The 21,706-nt window shown below is 37.0% G+C and overlaps 2 protein-coding genes across 3 annotated transcripts in view; one reads left to right on the top strand and one right to left on the bottom strand.

Moving 5' to 3' along the window:
- Positions 1 to 628, bottom strand: part of FAM184B (family with sequence similarity 184 member B) — a 186,884-nt gene extending 186,256 nt beyond the window's left edge. The window contains exon 1 of one of the 2 annotated variants that reach the window (XM_047855650.1): positions 491 to 628. The gene's annotated coding sequence lies outside the window, so the exon portion shown is untranslated. The remainder of the gene's footprint in view (positions 1 to 490) is intronic. The other variant, XM_047855649.1, reaches the window with a different exon arrangement.
- Positions 629 to 797: 169 nt separating this feature from the next.
- NCAPG (non-SMC condensin I complex subunit G) overlaps positions 798 to 21,706 on the top strand; it is a 45,204-nt gene continuing 24,295 nt past the window's right edge. The window contains exons 1-13 of the mRNA XM_047855654.1: positions 798 to 1,035; positions 2,229 to 2,432; positions 2,909 to 3,137; positions 5,797 to 5,942; positions 6,191 to 6,275; positions 7,313 to 7,505; positions 8,194 to 8,343; positions 12,932 to 13,072; positions 14,040 to 14,163; positions 15,912 to 15,998; positions 16,319 to 16,498; positions 18,662 to 18,772; positions 20,527 to 20,646. Of these exons, the coding sequence (XP_047711610.1) occupies positions 925 to 1,035; positions 2,229 to 2,432; positions 2,909 to 3,137; positions 5,797 to 5,942; positions 6,191 to 6,275; positions 7,313 to 7,505; positions 8,194 to 8,343; positions 12,932 to 13,072; positions 14,040 to 14,163; positions 15,912 to 15,998; positions 16,319 to 16,498; positions 18,662 to 18,772; positions 20,527 to 20,646 (1,881 nt within the window). The 5' untranslated portion in view covers positions 798 to 924. The remainder of the gene's footprint in view (positions 1,036 to 2,228; positions 2,433 to 2,908; positions 3,138 to 5,796; positions 5,943 to 6,190; positions 6,276 to 7,312; positions 7,506 to 8,193; positions 8,344 to 12,931; positions 13,073 to 14,039; positions 14,164 to 15,911; positions 15,999 to 16,318; positions 16,499 to 18,661; positions 18,773 to 20,526; positions 20,647 to 21,706) is intronic.

The raw sequence follows: 21,706 nt of genomic DNA, 5'->3' as shown, positions 1-21,706 counted from the left end.
GAGCTGAAGTCAGACGCTTAACCGACTGAGGCATCCAGGCGCCCCCCACCTTTTTTTTTAAAGAGTCAGTTCCTGCTGGAAGGCACTGCAAATTTATCGTTACCACTACCCTAAACACCATCCCCTGTGTTCTCGGTTGAATACATCGCTGTTAGGCACCTTCGTAAACCAGGCCTCGAAAGCTGGAATAAGCTGGATCCAAATTAAATCGTGCCTCTCTCCGCAGCTCTTCCCAAACTGCGTACTTCTTGCAGACCCTCCGCCAGCTACCTAAGGGTTAAAATGACCGAGGCCCGCTTCCATCAGGGCACCACGTAACGCCCCCTCTGCGGAACAAGAACGTCTGCTTTCTCACTGGAAGCCCGGCCGCAGCTCAGCTTCCAGCACGCCCTTCTCGACAGAGCTCCAAAAGAACCCTTACACCTGGTATCCCCTGCTCCCCTTTAGCCGGAGAAGGAAATCTTCCCCTCAGCAGATTCCCTGTTCTCACCCATGGAGGATCCTTTCTTCTTTCTCGCCCCACGCCCAGCTGCACGACCCGGCTAGGCCTAGCACCACCAGCTCTGCCCCGACAGTCGCATCTCGGTTTGGCGAGCGGCCGATTCCACTTCCGGGCGGGCCAACGCCCGCTCCTCTTACAAACGCCACTTCCCTCTCGAAGACCCGCTGCAACGATTCTAAGCGCATGCGTCCAAACTGCCGTAATCGAGGAAGGTGGAGCCATCTCTTCCCTCTCTCGCGGCGGTCTCGCGGTATTTGCTTCTCCCGCGGGAGTTTTTTGAACGCTCTGGCGGTAACCCCACCCTGGGTGCTTAGCTGCCGGCTGACCGGAGCCTGAGGCGACCTTGGAGTTTTGTCCTGCGGTCGGTGGGGCCCGCTGTACCCCAGCGCGGACGAGGCTCGTCCCAGCCAAGTCACGGCGCCATGGGAGCGGAGAAGAAGCTGCTGTCGGTTAAGGAGGCCTTTCAGTTGGCGCAGCAGCCGCACCAGAACCAGGCGAAGCTCGTGGTGGCGCTGAGCCGCACCTACTGCACGGTAAGCGCGGCCCCAGCCTCGGCCGCCGTCCCCCTGCGCTCCCGGGACCAGCCTCCCAAAGGGGTCTCCTGTGGGTGGCCCCCCGGATTCCAATCTTCTTAACCTTCCGCACCCAGTTCGGAAAGGTCTGGAGACCTCCCCGAGGTCGTCCGCGCAGCCCCTCTTCCCTGCGGCCTCCGGCGCGGACCGCTAATTCTTTGTGAATTTGGAGAGCGACGTTTACGATCACCGAAGCGGCCCGGCGCCAAGTGCTGGGCTGCTTAGTAGATCCTGAATGTGGTTCGTGGGTGGTTGACCCTCAGGTCACCGCCCACCTCGGGAAGTCCGACCGTCGGTCAAATTAATCACAGTTAAATTGAGTTGAATCACCAAATGACAAATTAACCCTTAGTACCTGGCTCTTCCTATTCATGTAAATACTGTTGTAGGTGGTACCCTGAGAATAGGACACTGAATTTTGGGAAAAGAAATTATCTTGAGGTCCAAGAAAAATTGTCAGTATAATCGGGCTTAAGGATATGAGATAGAATGTGAAAGTTATATTAAAAGGAAATTGCCGTGGAAAAGGAAGGCTAACTGTGGTAAAATAAGAAAGCCACTGTTGATTTTGGGTTGTTTCAGGAAGAAGCTCTTTTTTTTTTTTTTTTTAAACTAAACTGGCACCAAGGCATATTGAGGATTCAAGGGTATTTTTTTTTAATTAATTAAAAAAAATTTTTTTTAAGTTTATTTATTTCTGAGACAGAGAGAGACAGAGCATGAGTGGGGGAGGGGCAGAGAGAGAGGGAGACATAGAATCCGAAGCAGGCTCCAGGCTCTGAGCTGTCAGCACAGAGCCCAATGCGGGGCTCGAACTCACAGACCGCGAGATCGTGACCTGAGTTGAAGTCGGTCACTCAACCGACTGAGACACCCAGGCACCCCCAAGGGTATTTAAAAAAAAAAAAAAAGAAAGGGATCCTTTCACTGTCAAAATTCATGTTTGTTTTCTTCCTTGGAGAAGTAAATTGCTCTGGAGAGAAATTTGTGCAAATATTTTTCTTTCAACAGTTTGGAAACTCACCTGAGAGTTTACTAAATAATGATTTTAGTGTGAGTAATTATGAGTAGTGCTTTCAGCAGTCTTAGGGGTACTCTTGGGAAAAAGGGATTATATCAATGCAGTTTGCGAAGGGTTTCTTTTTGTCTTTCAGATGGATGATAAGACCATTTTTCATGAGGAGTTTGTTCATTATCTTAAGTATGCTATGGTGGTCTATAAACGTGAGCCAGCCGTGGAGAGAGTAATAGAATTTGCAGCAAAGTTTGTTACTTCATTTCACCAATCAGATACGGAAGATGATGAGGAAGAGGAAGATTGTGGCATTTTAAATTATTTGTTTACCTTTCTTTTAAAGGTATGAAAACTAGAACTTCGGGGAAGCATTGTAGAAAATTTTGCAATATTAAAAGGGCCATCCACGGACGTTTGTATGTTTTAGAGAATGAAATATTTCGTAACTGAGAAAATGTCTGAATGAGTCTGCCTTTTGTAGGAAATATTAGAACTATCATTAGGATTAAAAAGTGGACTTAAAGTAATTCCAGCATTAAATTTTTAATGACCTCTGTGAGCCAGTTCTCACGTCATTTGTTTTAAATGAGCTATTTTAGAAGAATTCCTACAACAGACGTATGCTCTTGTAGTTGAGCTTATACTTACTTTGAGCTGTGTATATTGTGGGACTTGATGTAATGTATGTTTAGTATACATAGGGATCAAGGTAATCTTGTTTCTCTGCAGGTAATGGATTTGGTAACTTTTTGTATTCTAAACCTATAGAATTCAAATGGTATGTGATTGTAAATAAATTTTGATTTGTTTCCGTTTCAGTCTCATGAAGCAAACAGCAATGCAGTTAGATTTAGAGCATGCCAGCTCATAAACAAGCTCTTGGGAAGTATGCCAGAAAATGCCCAGATTGATGATGATTTGTTTGATAAAATTAATGAAGCCATGCTTATTAGATTGAAAGATAAAATTCCAAATGTGAGGATACAGGCAGTTCTGGCTCTTTCACGACTTCAGGATCCCAAAGATGATGAGTGTCCAGTGGTTAAAGGTATGTGTAGCCTCCTAAATTCCTTTTCAGTTTCCTTGACTTTGTTAAATTCTCATTAGAGAAGGTTTTTTGTTTTTTGTTTTTTGTTTTATTTTTGAATATATTCTCTCTCTGGCTCTCTCTCTCTATGGAAAAGTATGGGTTTTATATGTATATGTATAAATATATGACTTTAAAAAATACCCAAGTAGCTACCACCCAGCTTAGAAAAATAGAGCCTCAAGGCACCTGGGTGGCTCGGTCGGTTAAGTGTCTGACTTTGGCTTAGGTCACAATGTCATGGTTCATGAGTTGGAACCCCGTGTTGGGCTCTGTACTGACAGCTCAGAGCCTGGACCCTATTTTGGATTCTGTGTCTCTCTGCCCCTCCCCTGGCCGCATTCTCTCTCTCTCTCAAAAATAAGTAAACATTAAAATAAAATAGAATGATCAGTACCTTTGAAGCCTGTTTTACATCCCACCCCAGTTACATCACTTGCCCTCACAGTTCATGATTACCCTGAATTTTGTGTTAATTATTCTTTTGCCTTTGTGTTTAAACAGCCATTTGTGTGTATCTCTAAAAAGTTTTGCCTATCATTTTGTATGCTATGTGAATCCTATTTTTCTGCTTTCAACAATTATTTATAATTGTAACATTCATCCATGTTGATAATATTTATTTACTGTTTTGTTTTTTTAAATTTTTTTAAATGTTTATTTTTGAGAGAGAGATAGCAGGAACGGGGAAGGAGTAGAGAGTGAGAGAGAGACAGAAGATCCCAAGTGAGCTTTGTGCTGACAACAGAAACCCCGATGTGGGGTTCGAACTAACAAACTGAACCGTGAGATCATGACCCGAAGTCAGATGCTTAACTGACTGAGCCACCCAGGTGCCCCTTATTTACTGTTTTATAGCATTGTGTTGTATAAATGTAACATGGTTTATTATTTCTAATATTGACAGACCTTCTAGTTTCCAGTTATTTTGCTCTGAAAAAGTAATGTTGTTGCTATGAACTTCCTTATACCTGGCTTCTGGTACACAGGTTAAAGAGTTTCTGGGGGGGCGCCTGGGTGGCTCAGTCGGTTAAGTGGCCGACTTCAGCTCAGGTCATGATCTCCCGGTCCGTGAGTTCGAGCCCCGCGTCGGGCTCTGTGCTGACAGCTCAGAGCCTGGAGCCTGTTTCAGATTCTGTGTCTCCCTCTATCTGACCCTCCCCCATTCATGCTCTGTCTCTCTCTGTCTCAAAAATAAATAAACGTTAAAAAAAATTTTTTTTTAAGAGTTTCTAGGGTATATACCTAGTGTGGACTTGTTGGGATATGTGTGCGTTCAACTTTATCAGATAAGGTACAGTTGTTCTACAAAATAGTTTACCAATTAATATTCCCAGTAACAGTGAATAAAAGCATTCGTTGATCCGTATTCTCTCCAGTGTTTGATATTGTCAGATTTAATAATTTTTTTTAATCCAGTTGTGTGTATGATATATATCCTTTTTATGCATCTTTTCATTTATTTAACAGTTACATTTCTTCTATATAATGTCAATGTGTTCTCATTTTTTCTGTTGGTTTGTCTTATTGATTTACTGGAATTCTTTATATATTTTGGAAAGAAATTTTTGGCTTAAATGAATTGTTGATCTCTTTCAACTTTAGATGGCTCTTTGTTTCACTCTCTTTGGGACGTCTTGTTGGACAGAAATTCCTAATGTCAAAATTACTCGGTCTCTGCCTTTATTATGATTTGTACTTTTTTTTCTTTTGATTTGCATTTTCTTTCATTTAAGAAATTATTCCCTACTTCTGGGCTCATAAAGATAGTCATATTCCACTTTTCTATATAGGTCTGGCTACATTATGGGACCTTTTTCACTTTTGTCTTTGTCCCTCTTACTAGCTTTATAATCAATGTTGATAACTAATGATAGTTAATATTTTTGGTGTTAAATGGTACACATAGTATTGTATAAAATATATGTTTAGTAGCCAACATGTACTTAATAATAAAGATGGGGAAAATTTGAGAAGTAGAGGTGAATAAATACTTAAATACAGGAAATGGATTTGTTTCAGTGAGCAAAATCAGAAGTAACTTCTTTAGGACTCATTAAAAATCAAAATAATTAGCCCTTTAAAAAGCATTATTAGTTTAAAATAAACTGCCTGCAATACTAGACTTTCTTCTAAATCTTGAAGAGTGGCGAAGACATAATCTTAATGATAAATTTTTCCATGATCTTTAGGGCTCTTTGTTTTCAGTTTTAGCCTATGTGCCTAGTCCTTTGACAAATTTCTTATTCTATTCTTTTTAAAAGTTTATTTGGAGAGAGAGGGAGGGTCAGAGAAATAGGAGAGAGAATCCCAAGCAGGCTCTGCCCTGCCAGTGCAGTGTGCGGCTCCAACTAACCAGCTGTGAGATCGTGACCTGAGCCAAAATCAAGAGTCAGATGCTCAATTGACTGAACCACCTAGGTGCTTCTCTTATTCTGTTTTTGTTTTTTTTTTTTCTTTAGGGAAGTTGGCAGAAAAAAATCTTCAGCTAAAATTAAATGTGTAAGACTAAAAAAAATGAATATCATTTTAAGGATATTGTTAAATATCAAAATGTGGGCTATCTTATGACTTGTTAAATATTTCTTTAATGTACTAAAATGTATTGCTCTTTTTTTAGCATATGCTACTTTGATTGAAAATGATTCAAATCCAGAAGTTAGGCGGGCAGTGTTATCATGTATTGCACCGTCAGCAAAAACTTTACCAAAAATTGTAGGGCGCACCAAGGATGTGAAGGAGGCTGTGAGAAAGCTGGCTTATCAAGTAAGTCAGTCTAATAACTTGCATTCTTAAAATGCTTTTGAAGAATATTTGGCATATAATGATTTCTTCAGTGAGATATTTATGGATGGAGAGTATAGGTAATTTAGGTAAAATCTTACTGCATTAAATGTGTTCCAGGTATTAATTTGTTTTAGAAATTATGGGTTATTTTCTTAGACGAAGGAGATATTACTAGTTACGAAATATATAGACTATGTTGAGTTTAATGACCACCTTATCTTTTTAAGGTTTTAGCTGAAAAGGTTCATATGAGAGCTATGTCCATTGCTCAGAGAGTCATGCTTCTTCAACAAGGTCTTAATGACAGATCAGGTAAGATCGACTTCTTTAAATACATAACTTGAGAAGATTTTGGTTTAGTAGACTTACAAGGTTTAGAAAACATGTTTCCTTAATTATGTGAAGTAAGCCTACCATTGCCTCTGTCTGTCAAAATTTAGCTTGGTATGTCATGTAGAAAACATTTCATAAGGTTAAAGATCGTGGTAATTAAAGGAGCAGAATTTGTTCTAATTTTCCTGTGTTGTAAAACACATCTGTAAAGATGAAGAAACTATATCTTAAGGATGTATAGCTAATTTATATCAGATGTAGTGCAGGATATCTTTTTGAACTCTCTATCTTCTAAAAATGTGCCATCTATCCCCTTTGTGTATATCTTGATAGGAAGGTGTCCTGTGCTGTAGAAACAGAATTTAGGAATTATCAGACTAGTATAATTTTCCTACCTTTTTAAAATTCTTTTTGTCTTTGTTAAAACTAGAGAATCGGCTTATGGGAATGATGAGGAATGATATATTTTAAATTTCTAGTCCCCATGAGAAGGCTCAGATGGCTTAATTTTGCTGTAGCAAGAAAACTTGAGTTTCAAAACATTGTCAGAAGACTAATGACTAAGAGGATGACTTAAAAACTAAGAATAAATTTTGTTCAGTGATATATGCTTATGTGATTCACTATTGCAAATAGCAAGCGTGTAACAGATGAAGTCAGGCAATGGGTGAAATAATAGCTATCATAATGTCAGGACTAACACTTGAAGTCCAGTGAATCCAGGGGAGAAGGAATGCAGATATTTTTATAGGCTGTGATAGTAGTTGGGTATTTGATTTGAACTTTTCCGTTATTACTTGGAAGTGGACAGCATAGTGACTTTTGCAATATTATTGTACTTTTATTTTCTTCTCCAGTATTTTTCCTTGTTCTTCCTCTTAGTCTCTATTTTTATTATAAATGCTGATTTTATGTCAACACTGATCTGATGATAAAAGGTGATTAATACAGACAAAATATAGGAAATGGAAGCTAGAGGGAGTCTCTGTTCACTTATATTTCAAATGACTTAACAGATGCTGTAAAACAAGCAATGCAGAAGCATCTTCTCCAAGGCTGGTTACGTTTCACTGAAGGAAATATATTAGAGTTGCTTCATCGGTTAGATGTGGAAAATTCTTCTGAAGTGGCAGTCTCTGTTCTGAATGCCTTATTTTCAGTGACTCCTCTTAATGAGCTGGCAGAAATCTGTAAAAATAACGATGGCAGGTATATACTCATTATTTGAAATGTGATAATGATGAACTTCTGCAATTAAAATTAGTCCCCTTTTCTGATTACTTCAGATTGTATCAGTACTTTTTATCTACCCCACTTGTGTTTTCTTTACTGTGGTGGATGTCTTTTTTATTCTTTTTGTATAAGAACTCACTACTTTATCTGCATAGACAACTTTAGCTGCATTTTTTTTCTTATTTTGTTACTTTGGTTTTTGCATTAGCTTACCATGGAAAGTCCAACAATATGCATCCCTATTGTATGTTTGATTCTTTTTTTTTTTGCTTTTGCTTTGAATGTTTTTATTTGTGTATGTGTGAATAAGTTAATGACTTTGCAATTAAAGGGTGCTGGTTATAAATCAAGTCTGCTTTTCCCATTTTTTATACTCAGTTCAAAATTCTTTTTTAAGTTTATTTATTTTGAAAGAGCAAGAGAGAGCATGTATGAATGGGAGATGGGCACAGAGAAAGGGAGAGAGAATCCAAAGTAGGCTTCTTGCTGTCAGTGCAGAGCCTAATGTGGGGGTTGATCTCATGAACACTGAGGTCATGACCTGAGCAAAAATCAAGAGATGGACGCTTAACTGACTGAGCTACCCGGGTGCCCCTACTCAGTTCAAACTTTTACCTGGATATTAAGCTTATGTTTTGTCTTACTCTCTCCCTTTTAAATTAAGGAAACTGATTCCATTGGAAACATTAACTCCTGAAAACGCTTTGTATTGGCGTGTCCTTTGTGAATATGTGAAATCGAAAGGAGATGAAGGTGAAGAAGTTTTGGAGCAGATTTTGCCAGAGCCTGTAGTATATGCAGAGTATTTACTAAGGTAAAATTCTTTCCTTTTGTTTGTATTGTAGTTTTGGTGCTGTATGTTTCAGTCCTCTATACCCCTCTGTCAAAGTCAAGCTGGATTGGGAATCAGTTCAAAACCATTTTTTTTTGGATAGGCAAGGATAAATAGGAATGTACATTGAGTCTTTCTGAAGAATACTCTGTACTGGACAGTATACTGAAAGAGCAGAAAGTCAACATGTTTACGGTATTTCCTTAAAGCTGTTAGGGTATGAATATGAACATTTCTACATAAAGGTGATGATGTGTTACTTTTGAAATTGGTTGGCAAACCTTTTCTAAGGGTCAGACAGTAAATATTTAGGTCTGTAGGCCATACTGTGTCATAATGAAAATTATGGTGTGGTGTTACAAAAGCAGCCAAAGAGTATGTGATGAATGATTGTAACTGTTTTCCGACAAAACTTTTATCAACGTTTATAGACACTAAAATTTGAACTTCATATAATTTTCATAGGTATTTTCAGATGTGTGTGTATACATCCATATATAAACAAGCTGTCATTTAAAAATATAAAACTCTTAGCTTGCACGCTGTATAAGAATAAGCAGCAGGCTGTATCTGGTGCATGGGCCATAGTTTTCTGACTGACAGGGTGAACCTTTGAGGCCAGTTTTAGTATTAATTAAGACTGTCACTGTTTGGCTTTTTGTTTTTTAAAAAATTTTTTCAAAACACACCTTTTTCATTATTTTAATTCTGATTTTTAATTTTATTTTAAAATCATACCATTAAAACATGAATGCAATTCTTGTCAAAATTCAAATATAGAAATATGTAGAAGAAAAATGTGGAAGTTCTTTTCTTTTAAATGTTTATTTCTTTTGAGAGAGCGAGAGCATTTGTGGGATGGACAGAGAGAGGGAGAGAAAGACTCCCAAGCAGGCTCCAGGCTCAGTGCGTAGCCGGTCACATGGCTCAATCTCACAACAATGAGATCATGACCTGAGCAGAGATCTAAAGAGTCGGTCACTTAACTGCCTGAGCCACCCAGGTACCCCTGGAATTTTTCTATCACCCTCTAATTCCTCAATTCCATTTATCTTAGAGTTAACAATTTGGGGTATATACATTCAAATCTCTTTCTCTACATTTACATGCACGTATATGAAAATGCATGATTTTTTTTAAGATATCACACTATACATTTTTCCTCAACTACTCATATCTGAGATCATTATATGTTGGTACATATAAATGTATCACACTCTTAACAAGATGCCATTTCATAGTATGAAGGCAATATTTGATTTACTCCTCTGTTAATGGACATTTAACATGATTTCCAGTTTTCACTGATAAAGTTTTGTTAAATCATACATTGTTATGTATGTTTGGGATTTTGTGGAGTTGATTCCCAGAAGTAAAATTGCTGGACCAAAGGTTATGTATATTTTGGTAGGTTTTGGTGTGTAGAGTTTTTAACTTTACGCTTTTGATGCATTTTTTAAAAAGCTTCTTCCATAGAATATGAATTACAAGCCTGAATTCTCTTTGTATGGAATATAAATATAGTATTCTGCTTTTGCTTAAATGATGATTCAACATAAGTCAGGAGTCGAAACTAGAAATGCATTTTAATTTGTGTGCAAAATATTGAATCCAGGGTAAATATCTTAAATGTGAGCCCAATATGGAAACTTATAGCCTCAGTTCATAGTAATATCATAAAAAAATATGTGTGCATCTACTGTTTCAATAGTAGTTGTTTCAGGCTTTAATATTTAATTAGAGTATTCATTATAATGCTGTTTGGGCCATGTTGCAGTGTTTCCAAAATTAAGGAGTTTGATGCAATGCTTAACAATATGACTTGATATAAAAGTAATAGATGCTTATAGAAGATAAAGAATATTAGGAAATAAATACTTAAATAACAGGGAGAGCCTCTCCTCAAGGATTGCTTCATAGATTAATTCTTACTGAAATACAGGTAAGGAGCTTGTTTCTTTTGGCTCTAAGAAGTCAGGGATTCTTATATTTCCTTTGTCACTTAATCTGTGGATTTTGAAATAGGTAACTTTAATCAACTTGCGTTTTTTCACTTGTAAAGATGAAAACTTTAAAAATTGTAGTTTAATTACTATTGAAAGAATACTTTAAGAAATGGAATGGTTTTCTTTTTGGAGGAACATCACTGGATAGGATTAGTTTATTCAGGTACAGAAACAAAATTAAATGGAAAATTGCTTCCTGATAATCTCAGGAATATATTTTCAGACATTTTGTAGCAGGAAGAGTTAGTGATTCATAATTCTGATATGAAACAATTTCCTGTTAACTGACGTATTCACGTAAAGAAATCAGGGATTTTTTTTTGTTAGTTTATTTTTGAGAGAAGAGTGAGAGAGAGAGCATGAGCAGGGGAAGGGCAGAGAGAAAGGGAGACACAGAATCTGAAGCAGGCTCCAGACTCTGAGCGGTCAGCACAGAGCCTGGTGTGGGGCCTGAACTCGTGAACTGTGAATCATGACCTGAGCTGAAGTTGAACAATTTAACCGACTGAGTCACCCAGGTGCCCCCACAAAAACAAAAAAAAAATTTTTTTTTTTTAACTGTGTATTTATTTTTGAGACAGAGAACATGAACAGGGGAGGGGCAGAGAGAGAGGGAGACACAGAATCTGAAACAGGCTCTAGGCTCTGAGCTGTCAGCACAGAACCCGACGCCGGGCTCAAACCCACGAACTGTGAGATCATGACTTGAGCCGAAGTCGGATGCTTAACCAACTGAGCAACCCAGGCACCACAGGTTCCCCAATTTTTAATTTTTTTTAAGTTCATTAATTTATTTTGAAAGAGTACGTGCCTGTGTGCATGTGAGTGGGGGAAGGGCAGAGAGAGAAAATCCCAAGCAGGCTCCACGCTCTACCCAGAGCTCAATGAGGGGCTGGATCTTACAACCGTGAGATCATGATCTGAGCCACAATCAAGAGTTGTATGCTTGGGGCGCCTGGGTGGCTCAGTTGGTTAAGGGTCTGACTTAGGCTCAGGTCATGATATCGCGGTTCGTGAGTTCGAGTCCTGCATCAGGCTCTGTGCTGAAAGCTCGGAGCCTGGAGCCTGCTTCGGATTCTGTGTCTCCCTCTCTATCTGCTCCACCTCCTTCCTCTCTCTCTCTCTCTCTCTCTCTCTCTCGACCTGTCTCTCAAAAATAAATAAACATTGAAAAAAAATTAAAAAAAAAAAGTTGTATGCTTAACCAACTGAGCTACCTAGGTGCCCTGATTTTTGTTGGCATTTTAAAAATGACATTTTTCAGGTCACGATCTCGCAGTCCGTGAGTTCGAGCCCCGCGTCAGGCTCTGGGCTGATGGCTCGGAGCCTGGAGCCTGTTTCCGATTCTGTGTCTCCCTCTCTCTCTGCCCCTCCCCCGTTCATGCTCTGTCTCTCTCTGTCCCCAAAATAAATAAAAACGTTGAAAAAAAAAATTAAAAAAAAAAATGACATTTTTCATCAGGATTGTTTTTCATATTACTTTCCAACCTAAAGGTACCTGATTGTCTAAACTTAAATTCTTAAATCTGTCTTAAAACAATTTTTTTTAATGTTTATTTATTTTTGAGAGAGAGAGAGAGAGAGAGAGAGAGAGAGAGAGAGAGAGAGAGAATGCAAGCAGGGGAGGGGCAGAGAGAGAGGGAGACACAGAATTTAAAGCAGGCTCCAGGCTCTGGGCTGTCAGTACAGAGCCCAACTCGGGGTTTGAACTGATGAACCATGAGACCATGACCTGAGCTGAAGTCAGATGCTCAACCAACTGAGCCACTCAAGTGCCCCTAATTCTGCCATTAAGTAGCTTTTTTTGTTCACACAAGATAGGGAAACCTTCTGGTAGGCTGTTGAATATAATCTAGATGAGGGTAAGCATTAATTTGGGTAGTGATGGTAAGGATAAAAGGGTAGTTGATGGTGCTTATTTAGGAGTATCTACACTAAAATAAGAACAATACAGATGTTAGTAGGGCCCTTAAGCAAGGAAAATACAAATTCATGAAGCTATCTATATTTTTCTGATTTTTTAAAAGGTCATTATATTCATGGATTACTCATGTAATTAGCATTGATTATTACTATTTTTTTAAACAAAAGAATAATGGTCACTTAGGGATGATGAGAGAAGACGTGCTCTTTATGAAAAATTGTGTTTTGTTAAAGGGATGCAGAACTTTATAACTGAGAATACTGGTGACTGAAATAATGTTACCAACTTGAGAGACATAAATATTGCTTTTTGAAAATTCCCCGTAAGAAATTTGAATCTTTAATTAATACATTTTCATATAATACAATATAATATATAATATGTATAACATTATTATATATAATATATAACATAATATATTTCATGTACTTAAGGAATATATTTTTGATGCAAGCCTATAAGTTTGTGAAAATTTGTAACAATAGCATAGAGTTTACTCTTGAAGCCGAATTAGTATAATGTGTTATAAGCATCCATATATATTTGGACTAATAATGAACTGAAAAAGATTCTTTCTGACTTCACGGGGAGCTGTTTAATGTTTTTTAACAGATTTTACATTTTATTCTACTTGTTTTAGTTATATTCAGAGTATTCCAGTTGTTAAAGATGATAAGAAAAGTGATTTTTCCTATATTGGAAATTTGATGTCAAAAGAGTTTATAGGTCAACAATTGATTCTAATTATCAAGTCTTTGGATACAAGTGAAGAAGGAGGAAGGTATGTCTAAATATTAGCGCTAGTCCTAATTTGCTCTTCTAATATGCTATATTGAAATACGGTCTGTTACAGTGTGATTAAATGTATTTAAACTACCTTTCTAAAGTGCTAATAAAGAGCTTTTTCTTTCCTCTTATACATATATAACAGGAAAACACACTGTTTCTCTTCCTCTCTGTGTCTATGTGTGAATACACACATGTACGTGTATGTATACATGCATATATCCATACATATATATGCATATATGTATATATGATTAACTCTTGAGTAACAGAGGGAGGGGGTAAGGGCACTGATCCCTCATCCCCCCCATGGAGTCAGAAATCCATGTATAACTTTTGACTGATAAAAAACCTAATTATTAACAGTCTCTTGACTGAAAGCCTTACCAATAAGCATAAACATAAAAATTGACATCAACAGTTGATTAACATGTGTTTTCTATGTTATATACCATATTCTTATAATAAAGGAAGCTAGAGAAAAAAATTAAAATCTTAAGAGAAAATACAGTACTATATTGTATTTATGGAATTGTACTGTACTGTATTTATGGGCAAAAATATGCATATAGGTGGACCTGTACAGCTTGTATCCATTTTGTTCATATATATGGAAAGTACAAGTTCCTCATTCAATTTTTTTCAGAATAAATAAAATTGCAGGTTTTGCTTAAAAATATTTATAACAGGCAGGATTAGTAATATATCTAAAGATTTGATTCACTTCTGATATTTTGTCATTTCATCATGTTGATTTATGAAAGATTGTAGGATCATTTATAAATATTACTTTTTTGCAGGACATGAATTTTTGGCCTAAAGTCTGTACACATTTTTGTATTTATAGTGATAAAAAAAGAACTGAGACAAATGTAATTAAGTCTGCAGGATAAGTGAAATGTTACAGATAAAATGTGTTTCTAAGGTCATGTTTAAATTAAAATACTTCTTTTTGAATGCAGGAAACGACTACTGGCTATTTTACAGGAGATTCTTACTCTGCCCACAACCCCAATATCCCTACTTTCTTTTCTTGTTGAGAGATTGCTCTGCATTGTTACAGATGATAATAAGAGAACACAAATTGTAAGTAATTATCTTCATTGTTGATAAAGGTTAAGAGGTTTTGGCTAATGATATTTAGGATTGTCTTGTTTTCAGTAGTTTTTGCTTTTTTGTCTTTAATTGCTTTTTGTTTTAGTCTTTTCTGTTAAGTTTTTAAACTTCTTAAAACTGAGTCTTTCTCCCACACACACTTTTTATTTATTTTTAAAGTTTATGTATTTATTTTGATGGGGCGCCTGGGTGGCGCAGTCGGTTAAGCGTCCGACTTCAGCCAGGTCACGATCTCGCGGTCCGTGGGTTCGAGCCCCGCGTCGGGCTCTGGGCTGATGGCTCAGAGCCTGGATCCTGTTTCCGATTCTGTGTCTCCCTCTCTCTCTGCCCCTCCCCCGTTCATGCTCTGTCTCTCTCTGTCCCAAATAAAAAACGTTGAAAAAATTTTTTTTAAAGTTTATGTATTTATTTTGAGAAAGAGAACAAGTGGGGCAGGGCAGAGAGAGAGGGAGGCAGAGAATCTCAAGCAGGCTCTGCACTGTCAGTGTGGAGCCCAATGTGAGGTTTCAATTCACAACCTATGAGATCATGACCTGAGCTGAAAGAGGCAGACACTTAACCGACTGAATCACACCCAGACACCCCTACATGTTTTTTAAATTTATTTTTGAGAGAGAGAGCGTGAGCAGGTGAGAAGTAGAGAGAGGGGGACAGAGCATCCGAGGCAGGCTCCACACAAATAGCAGTGAGCCTGATGTCGGGGCTCAAACTCACGAACTGTGAGATGATAACCTAAGCCGAAGTTGGATGCCCAGCTGACTGAGCCCCACACGCACATTTTAAAAATTCTTTCCTTTCTTCTGTTAGTCCATCATTCTGTTGAATCAGTTTGAAATAGAGCAGGTTAGGGAAGAGGTGACACATGTAGCTTAGTCATAGGGGTTTTGAGAGCTGGCTCAAGTTATTCATACCTACGTTAAAATCCCTTCTGGTACTTTCTGGCTTAGTGACTGAGCAAGTTGTTGAATTTACTCTTGTACAGAATGAGAATAGCAATAAAACCTACCTTTTCTTGTTCAATGAAATAATGTTCATGAAGTGCTTGGCAAATACAGAAATAAATGTTATCTATTATAATATTGCCAAGTATTTTCTCGAGATAGTCTAAAAAGACAGCTCTGTCAGTGTTTTTCATAAATTCATGTACTGAGTTGCAAGTTAATTTGGAGGTTGTCTTTTTCCAACCCTTCCTTATACGTACTTAAACATAAATCCTTTCTACAATACAGCATTCCCAGTTAGTGGTTATCCACATCTCCTTAAGTACCTTCATTGGGGATGTAGCCTTTTCCTAAATCAGCCAACTCTGATGTCCCAGTGGCTGTGAGAGGAAAAGTCTTTAGTTATGCTGTCATTATTTATGCAAGCGGGAATTGAGGATTATGGGCAGAAAGTTTTAGTTTTTGGTCCCTAACATTAGATATTATACTCATTTTTCTTGGTTTTTTTTTTGAGTATTACATGAGAGAATTTATCTTCAACATCTGTGTGCCTGTTTACCTTCTTATAATCTTGGAATTTTTAGGTAGATATATTGTTTGGTCATTTTTTCCCTCAAATTGTCTAGAAGGTAGAATATGTGCTATTTTTACTTGTGTGTTTTGCTCTATTTTTTAGGAGATTGTGGATACTATTTGGAATTATGTATAGCAAATTTGGTGTCATTTTATCATATAAAACATATATTAAATCATGTACTCTGAATTATAATTTATCAGGTTACAGAAATTATCTCTGAGATTCGGGCGCCCATTGTTACCGTTGGTGTTGATGATCCCGCTGACGTAAGAAAGAAAGAACTCAGGGTAAATTTCTTCTAAATTAAAGAAATGTTTTGAGAATAATGTAGTTGTATAAGTCTTTTATTTCCTTTTGCTGCATATTTTCAAAATTGTTCTCACAAAGTCACATTACTAACTATAAATTGTAAGAGTATCTAAAATATTACCAGTTTATGCTGTCTGAAAGATTTGCCTGTCTCTGATTCAGGAAGAATACAACTTTTTTTGTATATGCTGGACTCGGCTGAACTTTTGGGTTGTTGTGATTTTAAATAATACTCTTCAGTTTGCTATAGATTTTTATATTAATGGTTTTTGTTAAAGCAATTTATATCTTTCCTTAGATGGCTGAAATAAAAGTTAAACTGATTGAGGCAAAAGAAGCTTTGGAAAATTGCATTAACTTACAGGATTTTAATCAAGCATCAGAATTAAAAGAAGAAATAAAAGCATTAGAAGATGCCAAAGTAAAGCTATTGAAAGAGACAGAGCAACTTGAAATCAAAGAAGTTCACATAGAGAAGGTATAGATAACTTTTTCATACTAAATGTCAGCAGTTATTAATCATCTCAACTACACTTTATTTTCTTTCTTAACTCCTGCCAGTGTATGTTTACTTTGGAGGGGTTTTTAGCAGTATCATGAATTAATGCGAAAATAGTTTTTCCCTTTTGTTCCTTTTTATTTTAGACTTTAAAAGACCTCAGTTAGCTTTAATTGTTATAACTAGGACTTTATTTGCTCCCTTGTCATGCTCATCTCTGGAGCCTACAGTCTTTTCTTCCTTGCTAAGGAAACTTACCTTCTAGTATTTTCTTCTGTTTGGTTGTGTGTGTGTGTTTTGAATGCTTTAGAAAAAGAAAATGTATCCATCTATCCATCTCTCTCTTCATGGAAGACTCATGACCTTTCTGAGCTAGGAAAAGAATTTCTATGGTAACCATACGATTGTACATATAGTTTTTAAAGCTTAACTTTTTGTTAACTTTTTGTTCTTAGAAAAAGCTAAGGAGTTTTGTTATTTTAAATGAAATACTGAACATTTTATCTAGTAACATTTAAAGTTTAGTTTCAGCAGTCATTTTTTTTAACTTAGTTGTATTTGATAAACTTGTCACTTTAAGATAGAATGGTATCAGTTGCTCTAATATTTGATGTTAACTTTCATTCAGGAGATCTTTTAGAATTTTTCCTTTTGTAGTAAACATCATTTATTATTTTACTTTGAGTTTGGGAAGTGCCAGTTGAAGTATGCTCAAAGAGAATGCTGGATAGGAAAGAGTTTACTGTTCAGGAGCATTTTGTAAGTTATACCATATCCTTGATTTCTCTAGTCATAGACATCCCTGCTCCAACACTCCACTTTCCCATTGAATATGCCTGAATTTTATTTTCATAGCTAGCATCTTATCTTGTTTGACAAAGTATGGATCATAATGGGTGCTTAATTTGAGGAACGGATTTAAAGTGAAAAATAAAAATGTAAACTGAAAAATGATACAAACTGCAGGTCTGAATTGGGAAATTGTGAACAAACATGGCCTATCATGATTAATATCATTTATTTAACTTGACTTGCTTTGACTATTTGTGTCTTCATTTGTCCTATTTAAGGGTTATAAATCTATTCTTGTTGTTGGCTTCCCCAAGGGAAGAAGTGTTTTCACTTGGCATTGGAATAAAAATAATAATGTAAGCTAACAGTTACAGGATGCTTTTTCTGTGGTAGTCACTGCTTCAAGCACTTCACAAGTATTTGATTCTCACTATAACCTTATGGGGTTGGTGCTATTTTCATTTTATATAGGAAAAGTAACTTGCCCAAAATTACACAGATAGTAAATGGTAGAGACAGGATTCAAACCCAGCCGAGTCAGGCTTTAGATTTGTGCCTTTAATGCACTGTATTGTTTCTTCTTGATATGTTTTTAAAGGAATCCTGTAGGCCCATGGAATGGCTTATATGAGGGTCTAGAAGTTTAAAGAGTACCTGCTGTGTTTAAAAACTTCAGGTCCATATGACTAGAGAAGTGAGGGGAGAGAAGTAAGAGATAAATCTTGTGGAAAAATTAAGGGCCAGGCCTGTTAAGGTCTTGTATAAGCAGTATTTAAAATTTTCTGCTTTAGCCAGGGATCATGGTGAATGACTAAAGGTTTTAAGTGGTAGGATAAGATTTATATCTTAGTTAGAAAATAGAGTGCAGAGTGATAAAAGCCTAGGCAGGCATAGTAGTTGAAGACTTATAGTAATGTAGCCTTGATATGTATACAGCCAGAAGAAGACAATGATGGTGGATGTGGAAAGAAGTGATGGATTTGAGGAGTATTTAGGAATTAGTAACAGGGAGAAGAGTGAATCCAGAATGTACCCTAGGTTTTTTGGTTTGGACATTTGGTAGATAGCAGTGTCATTTATGGAGATAGCACAAGAAGAGAAAGGATTTGGGTAATGATGAGTTCTTTTGGAAATTTTGAGTTTGAGAAGCCTGTGAAACATACAAGAGGAAATGTAGCAATTGTATGTATGAATCTGAAACTTAGGAGATGGATGGTAAATGGAGTTGTATGATTGGTAAGATTGCCCAAAGAGACAATATGCCTTAGAGAAAGCCCTGAAAAAGCTAATATTTAAAGAATGGGCAGAGGATATTTATACTAATGTAGAATATTTTGTGTTTCATTTTAGAATGATGCTGAAACACTACAGAAGTGTCTTATTTTGTGCTATGAATTGTTGAAGCAGATGTCCACTTCAACAGGTATAGGTGCAACCATGAATGGCATCATTGAATCGTTGGTAAGTTGGTGGCCTTTGAGGCTTTATTTTAGCCCACTCCTTCCTTAGTTTGTAAGTAATATGTTCCTTGGGGTTCAAAAGAATAAAAAGATAATCATCTTTAGCATCTGATAAATATAAATGGTAAAATAAAAAAGTTATATAGTGGCTACTTCATATTGTGAAGATTAAATTAAGATAATGTATATAAAAGACCTCGTATATAAGTTATACTTATCCCTTTAACAAGTTTGAAAAGTTATACTAGGAGGAGATGTAAAATATTTTCATTCTTTGAATAGTAACAGGAAATACTGAAACATATTAGGTGTATTTAAGTCCTGGAGTCTTGCTATATAGAAAGACTCTGAGACTTACTTTATGAGCCCTGTGAAAGGAATTTGGGGTTTTTTTCCTATATATTTAAAGACGTTTTACTAAAGTAACTCTTCATAGAGATTTTATTAACTATAGGGACACAAATACTGCAAGACTCTAGTAAAACAACATTGTCTGATAGCAATATAATGCAGATCGCATGTAACTTAACATTTTCTAGTAGCCACATTTAAAAATTAAAAGTAAATAGGTGAAATATAATTTTAATATACTTAACCTAATATACCCCAAATATTTTAATGGCATCATTTGCTCAATATTAAACTGTCGAGACATTTTACATTCTGTTCTTCATACTAAATCTTTTTTTTTTTTTTTTTTTTTAATTTTTTTCAACGTTTTTATTTATTTTTGGGACAGAGAGAGACAGAGCATGAACGGGGAAGGGGCAGAGAGAGAGGGAGACACAGAATCGGAAACAGGCTCCAGGCTCTGAGCCATCAGCCCAGAGCCTGATGCGGGGCTCGAACTCACGGAGCGCGAGATCCTGACCTGGCTGAAGTCGGACGCTTAACCGACTGCGCCACCCAGGCGCCCCGAGATGTGCTGTTTCAAAACACATTTGGTTTTGAAAACTTAGCACAAACAACACAACGTAGATTATCTGAAAATTTTTTCAAGTTTATTTATTTTGAGAGAGAGAGTGTGCGCGCGTGCAAGTGAAGTAGGGCAGAGAAAGAGAGGGACAGAATCCTAAACAGGTGCCACACTGTCATCATGGAGCCCGATGTGGAGCTTGAACTCATGAACTGTGAGATTATGACCTGAGCCAAAATTAAGAGTTGGGCACTTAATCGACTGAGTCACCCTGGCACTCCCTCAATTTTTAAATTTTGATTACATGTTGTAATGTTAATATTTTGGTTATATTGAGAATAATAAGATGTATTAAAATTAGTTTCACATGTTTCTTTTTAATGTGCCTACTAGAAAATTTAAAATAACATATGACTTACATTATATTTCTGTTGAATAGCACTGCATGGAAGGCATCGAAATCAGACCATCGTTAAGCAAAGAGTGAGGGGTAGCATGGTATAAGATGACACTAAGAAATACCACATAATGAGACAAATGTCGTGTAAAGGAGTTTTATCTTTGTCTTATGAGCATTGGGAAGCTATTGAGTCACTTTTAGCAGGTGGAGGGGGACGTGTCTCATGATCAGACTGTATTTCACTCTGGCTATATTCTCTGTTTTAGCAATTTAATATTTACCTTTTTTTTTAAATCTGAAAATTGATGTCGACAGTATGGATAAGAAGTAGATCTATGAAATCATATAGAAATTACCTCTTTGACCATGTTTTTAATAATAATGCTGTTATAAATTTCTTATCCTGGTCAAAACTCTTTTAACTTCTAATTCATTTTAGATTCTTCCTGGAATAGTAAGTGTTCATCCTATAGTAAGAAATCTGGCTATTTTATGCTTGGGCTGCTGTGGACTACAGAATCAGGATTTTGCAAGTAAACACTTCGTATTATTATTGCAGGTAGGATTTATCTTGTGACAAAATCTTGACTGTATTTTCCTGAAATAAATATTCAGAATCTGTGGTGATAATGTGAGTACTCTACATTTATTCTGTTCCAGGGCTTATTGATGACAGTGACTATTATGGATGACTTTTAGGGACTCTGATGTTTTTTCTTTTTTAATGTTTGCTGATTTTTGAGAGAGAGAGAGAAAGACAGCATGAGTGTGGGGAGGGGCAGAGAGAGAGGGAGACAAAGAATCTGAAGCAGGCTCCAGGCCCTGAGCTGTCAGCACAGAGCCTGATGTGGGGCTTGAACCTACAAACCATGGGATCAGGACCTGAACCAAAGTCAGATGCTTAACTGAGCCACCCAGGCACTCCTAGGGACTCTGATTTTTATCTTTTGATTTCTTTCTTAATAAAGTTGAGAAAAGATGAAATGTCAATTATTTATTTATTTTTAAAAAATGTGGTTTTTTTATGGGGCTCCTGGGTGGCACAGTCGGTTAAGCGTCCGTCTTCAGCCAGGTCACGATCTCGCGGTCCGTGAGTTCGAGCCCCGCGTCGGGCTCTGGGCTGATGGCTCGGAGCCTGGAGCCTGTTTCCGATTCTGTGTCTCCCTCTCACTCTGCCCCTCCCCCGTTCATGCTCTGTCTCTCTCTGTCCCAAAAATAAATAAACGTTAAAAAAAAACAAAACAAAAAAAAAATGTGTTTTTTTTTAATGTTTATTTATTTTTGAGACAGAGAGAGACAGAGCATGAACGGGGGAGGGTCAGAGAGAGGGAGACACAGAATCTGAAACAGGCTCCAGGCTCTGAGCTGTCAGCCCAGAGCCCGACGCGGGGCTCGAACTCACGGACCACGAGATCATGACCTGAGCCGAAGTCGGCTGCTTAACCAACTGAGCCACCCATGCGCCCCGAAATGTCAATTATTTAAAGTATTTTTAAATTATATATAACAAAAATATATATAAAATATATATAACAAAAATTATAGCAAATATTTGTTGAGTATGATATGCTCAGCATTATTTTATGCTTAGGAAAAAATAAGATAGGTAATGAAAAAAA

The sequence above is a fragment of the Prionailurus viverrinus genome, chromosome B1 (assembly GCF_022837055.1).
Source record: "Prionailurus viverrinus isolate Anna chromosome B1, UM_Priviv_1.0, whole genome shotgun sequence".
Taxonomy (NCBI): Eukaryota; Metazoa; Chordata; class Mammalia; order Carnivora; family Felidae; genus Prionailurus; species Prionailurus viverrinus.
Note: the sequence above shows the minus strand (reverse complement) of the source record. Positions and strands in the feature narration are given on the sequence as shown.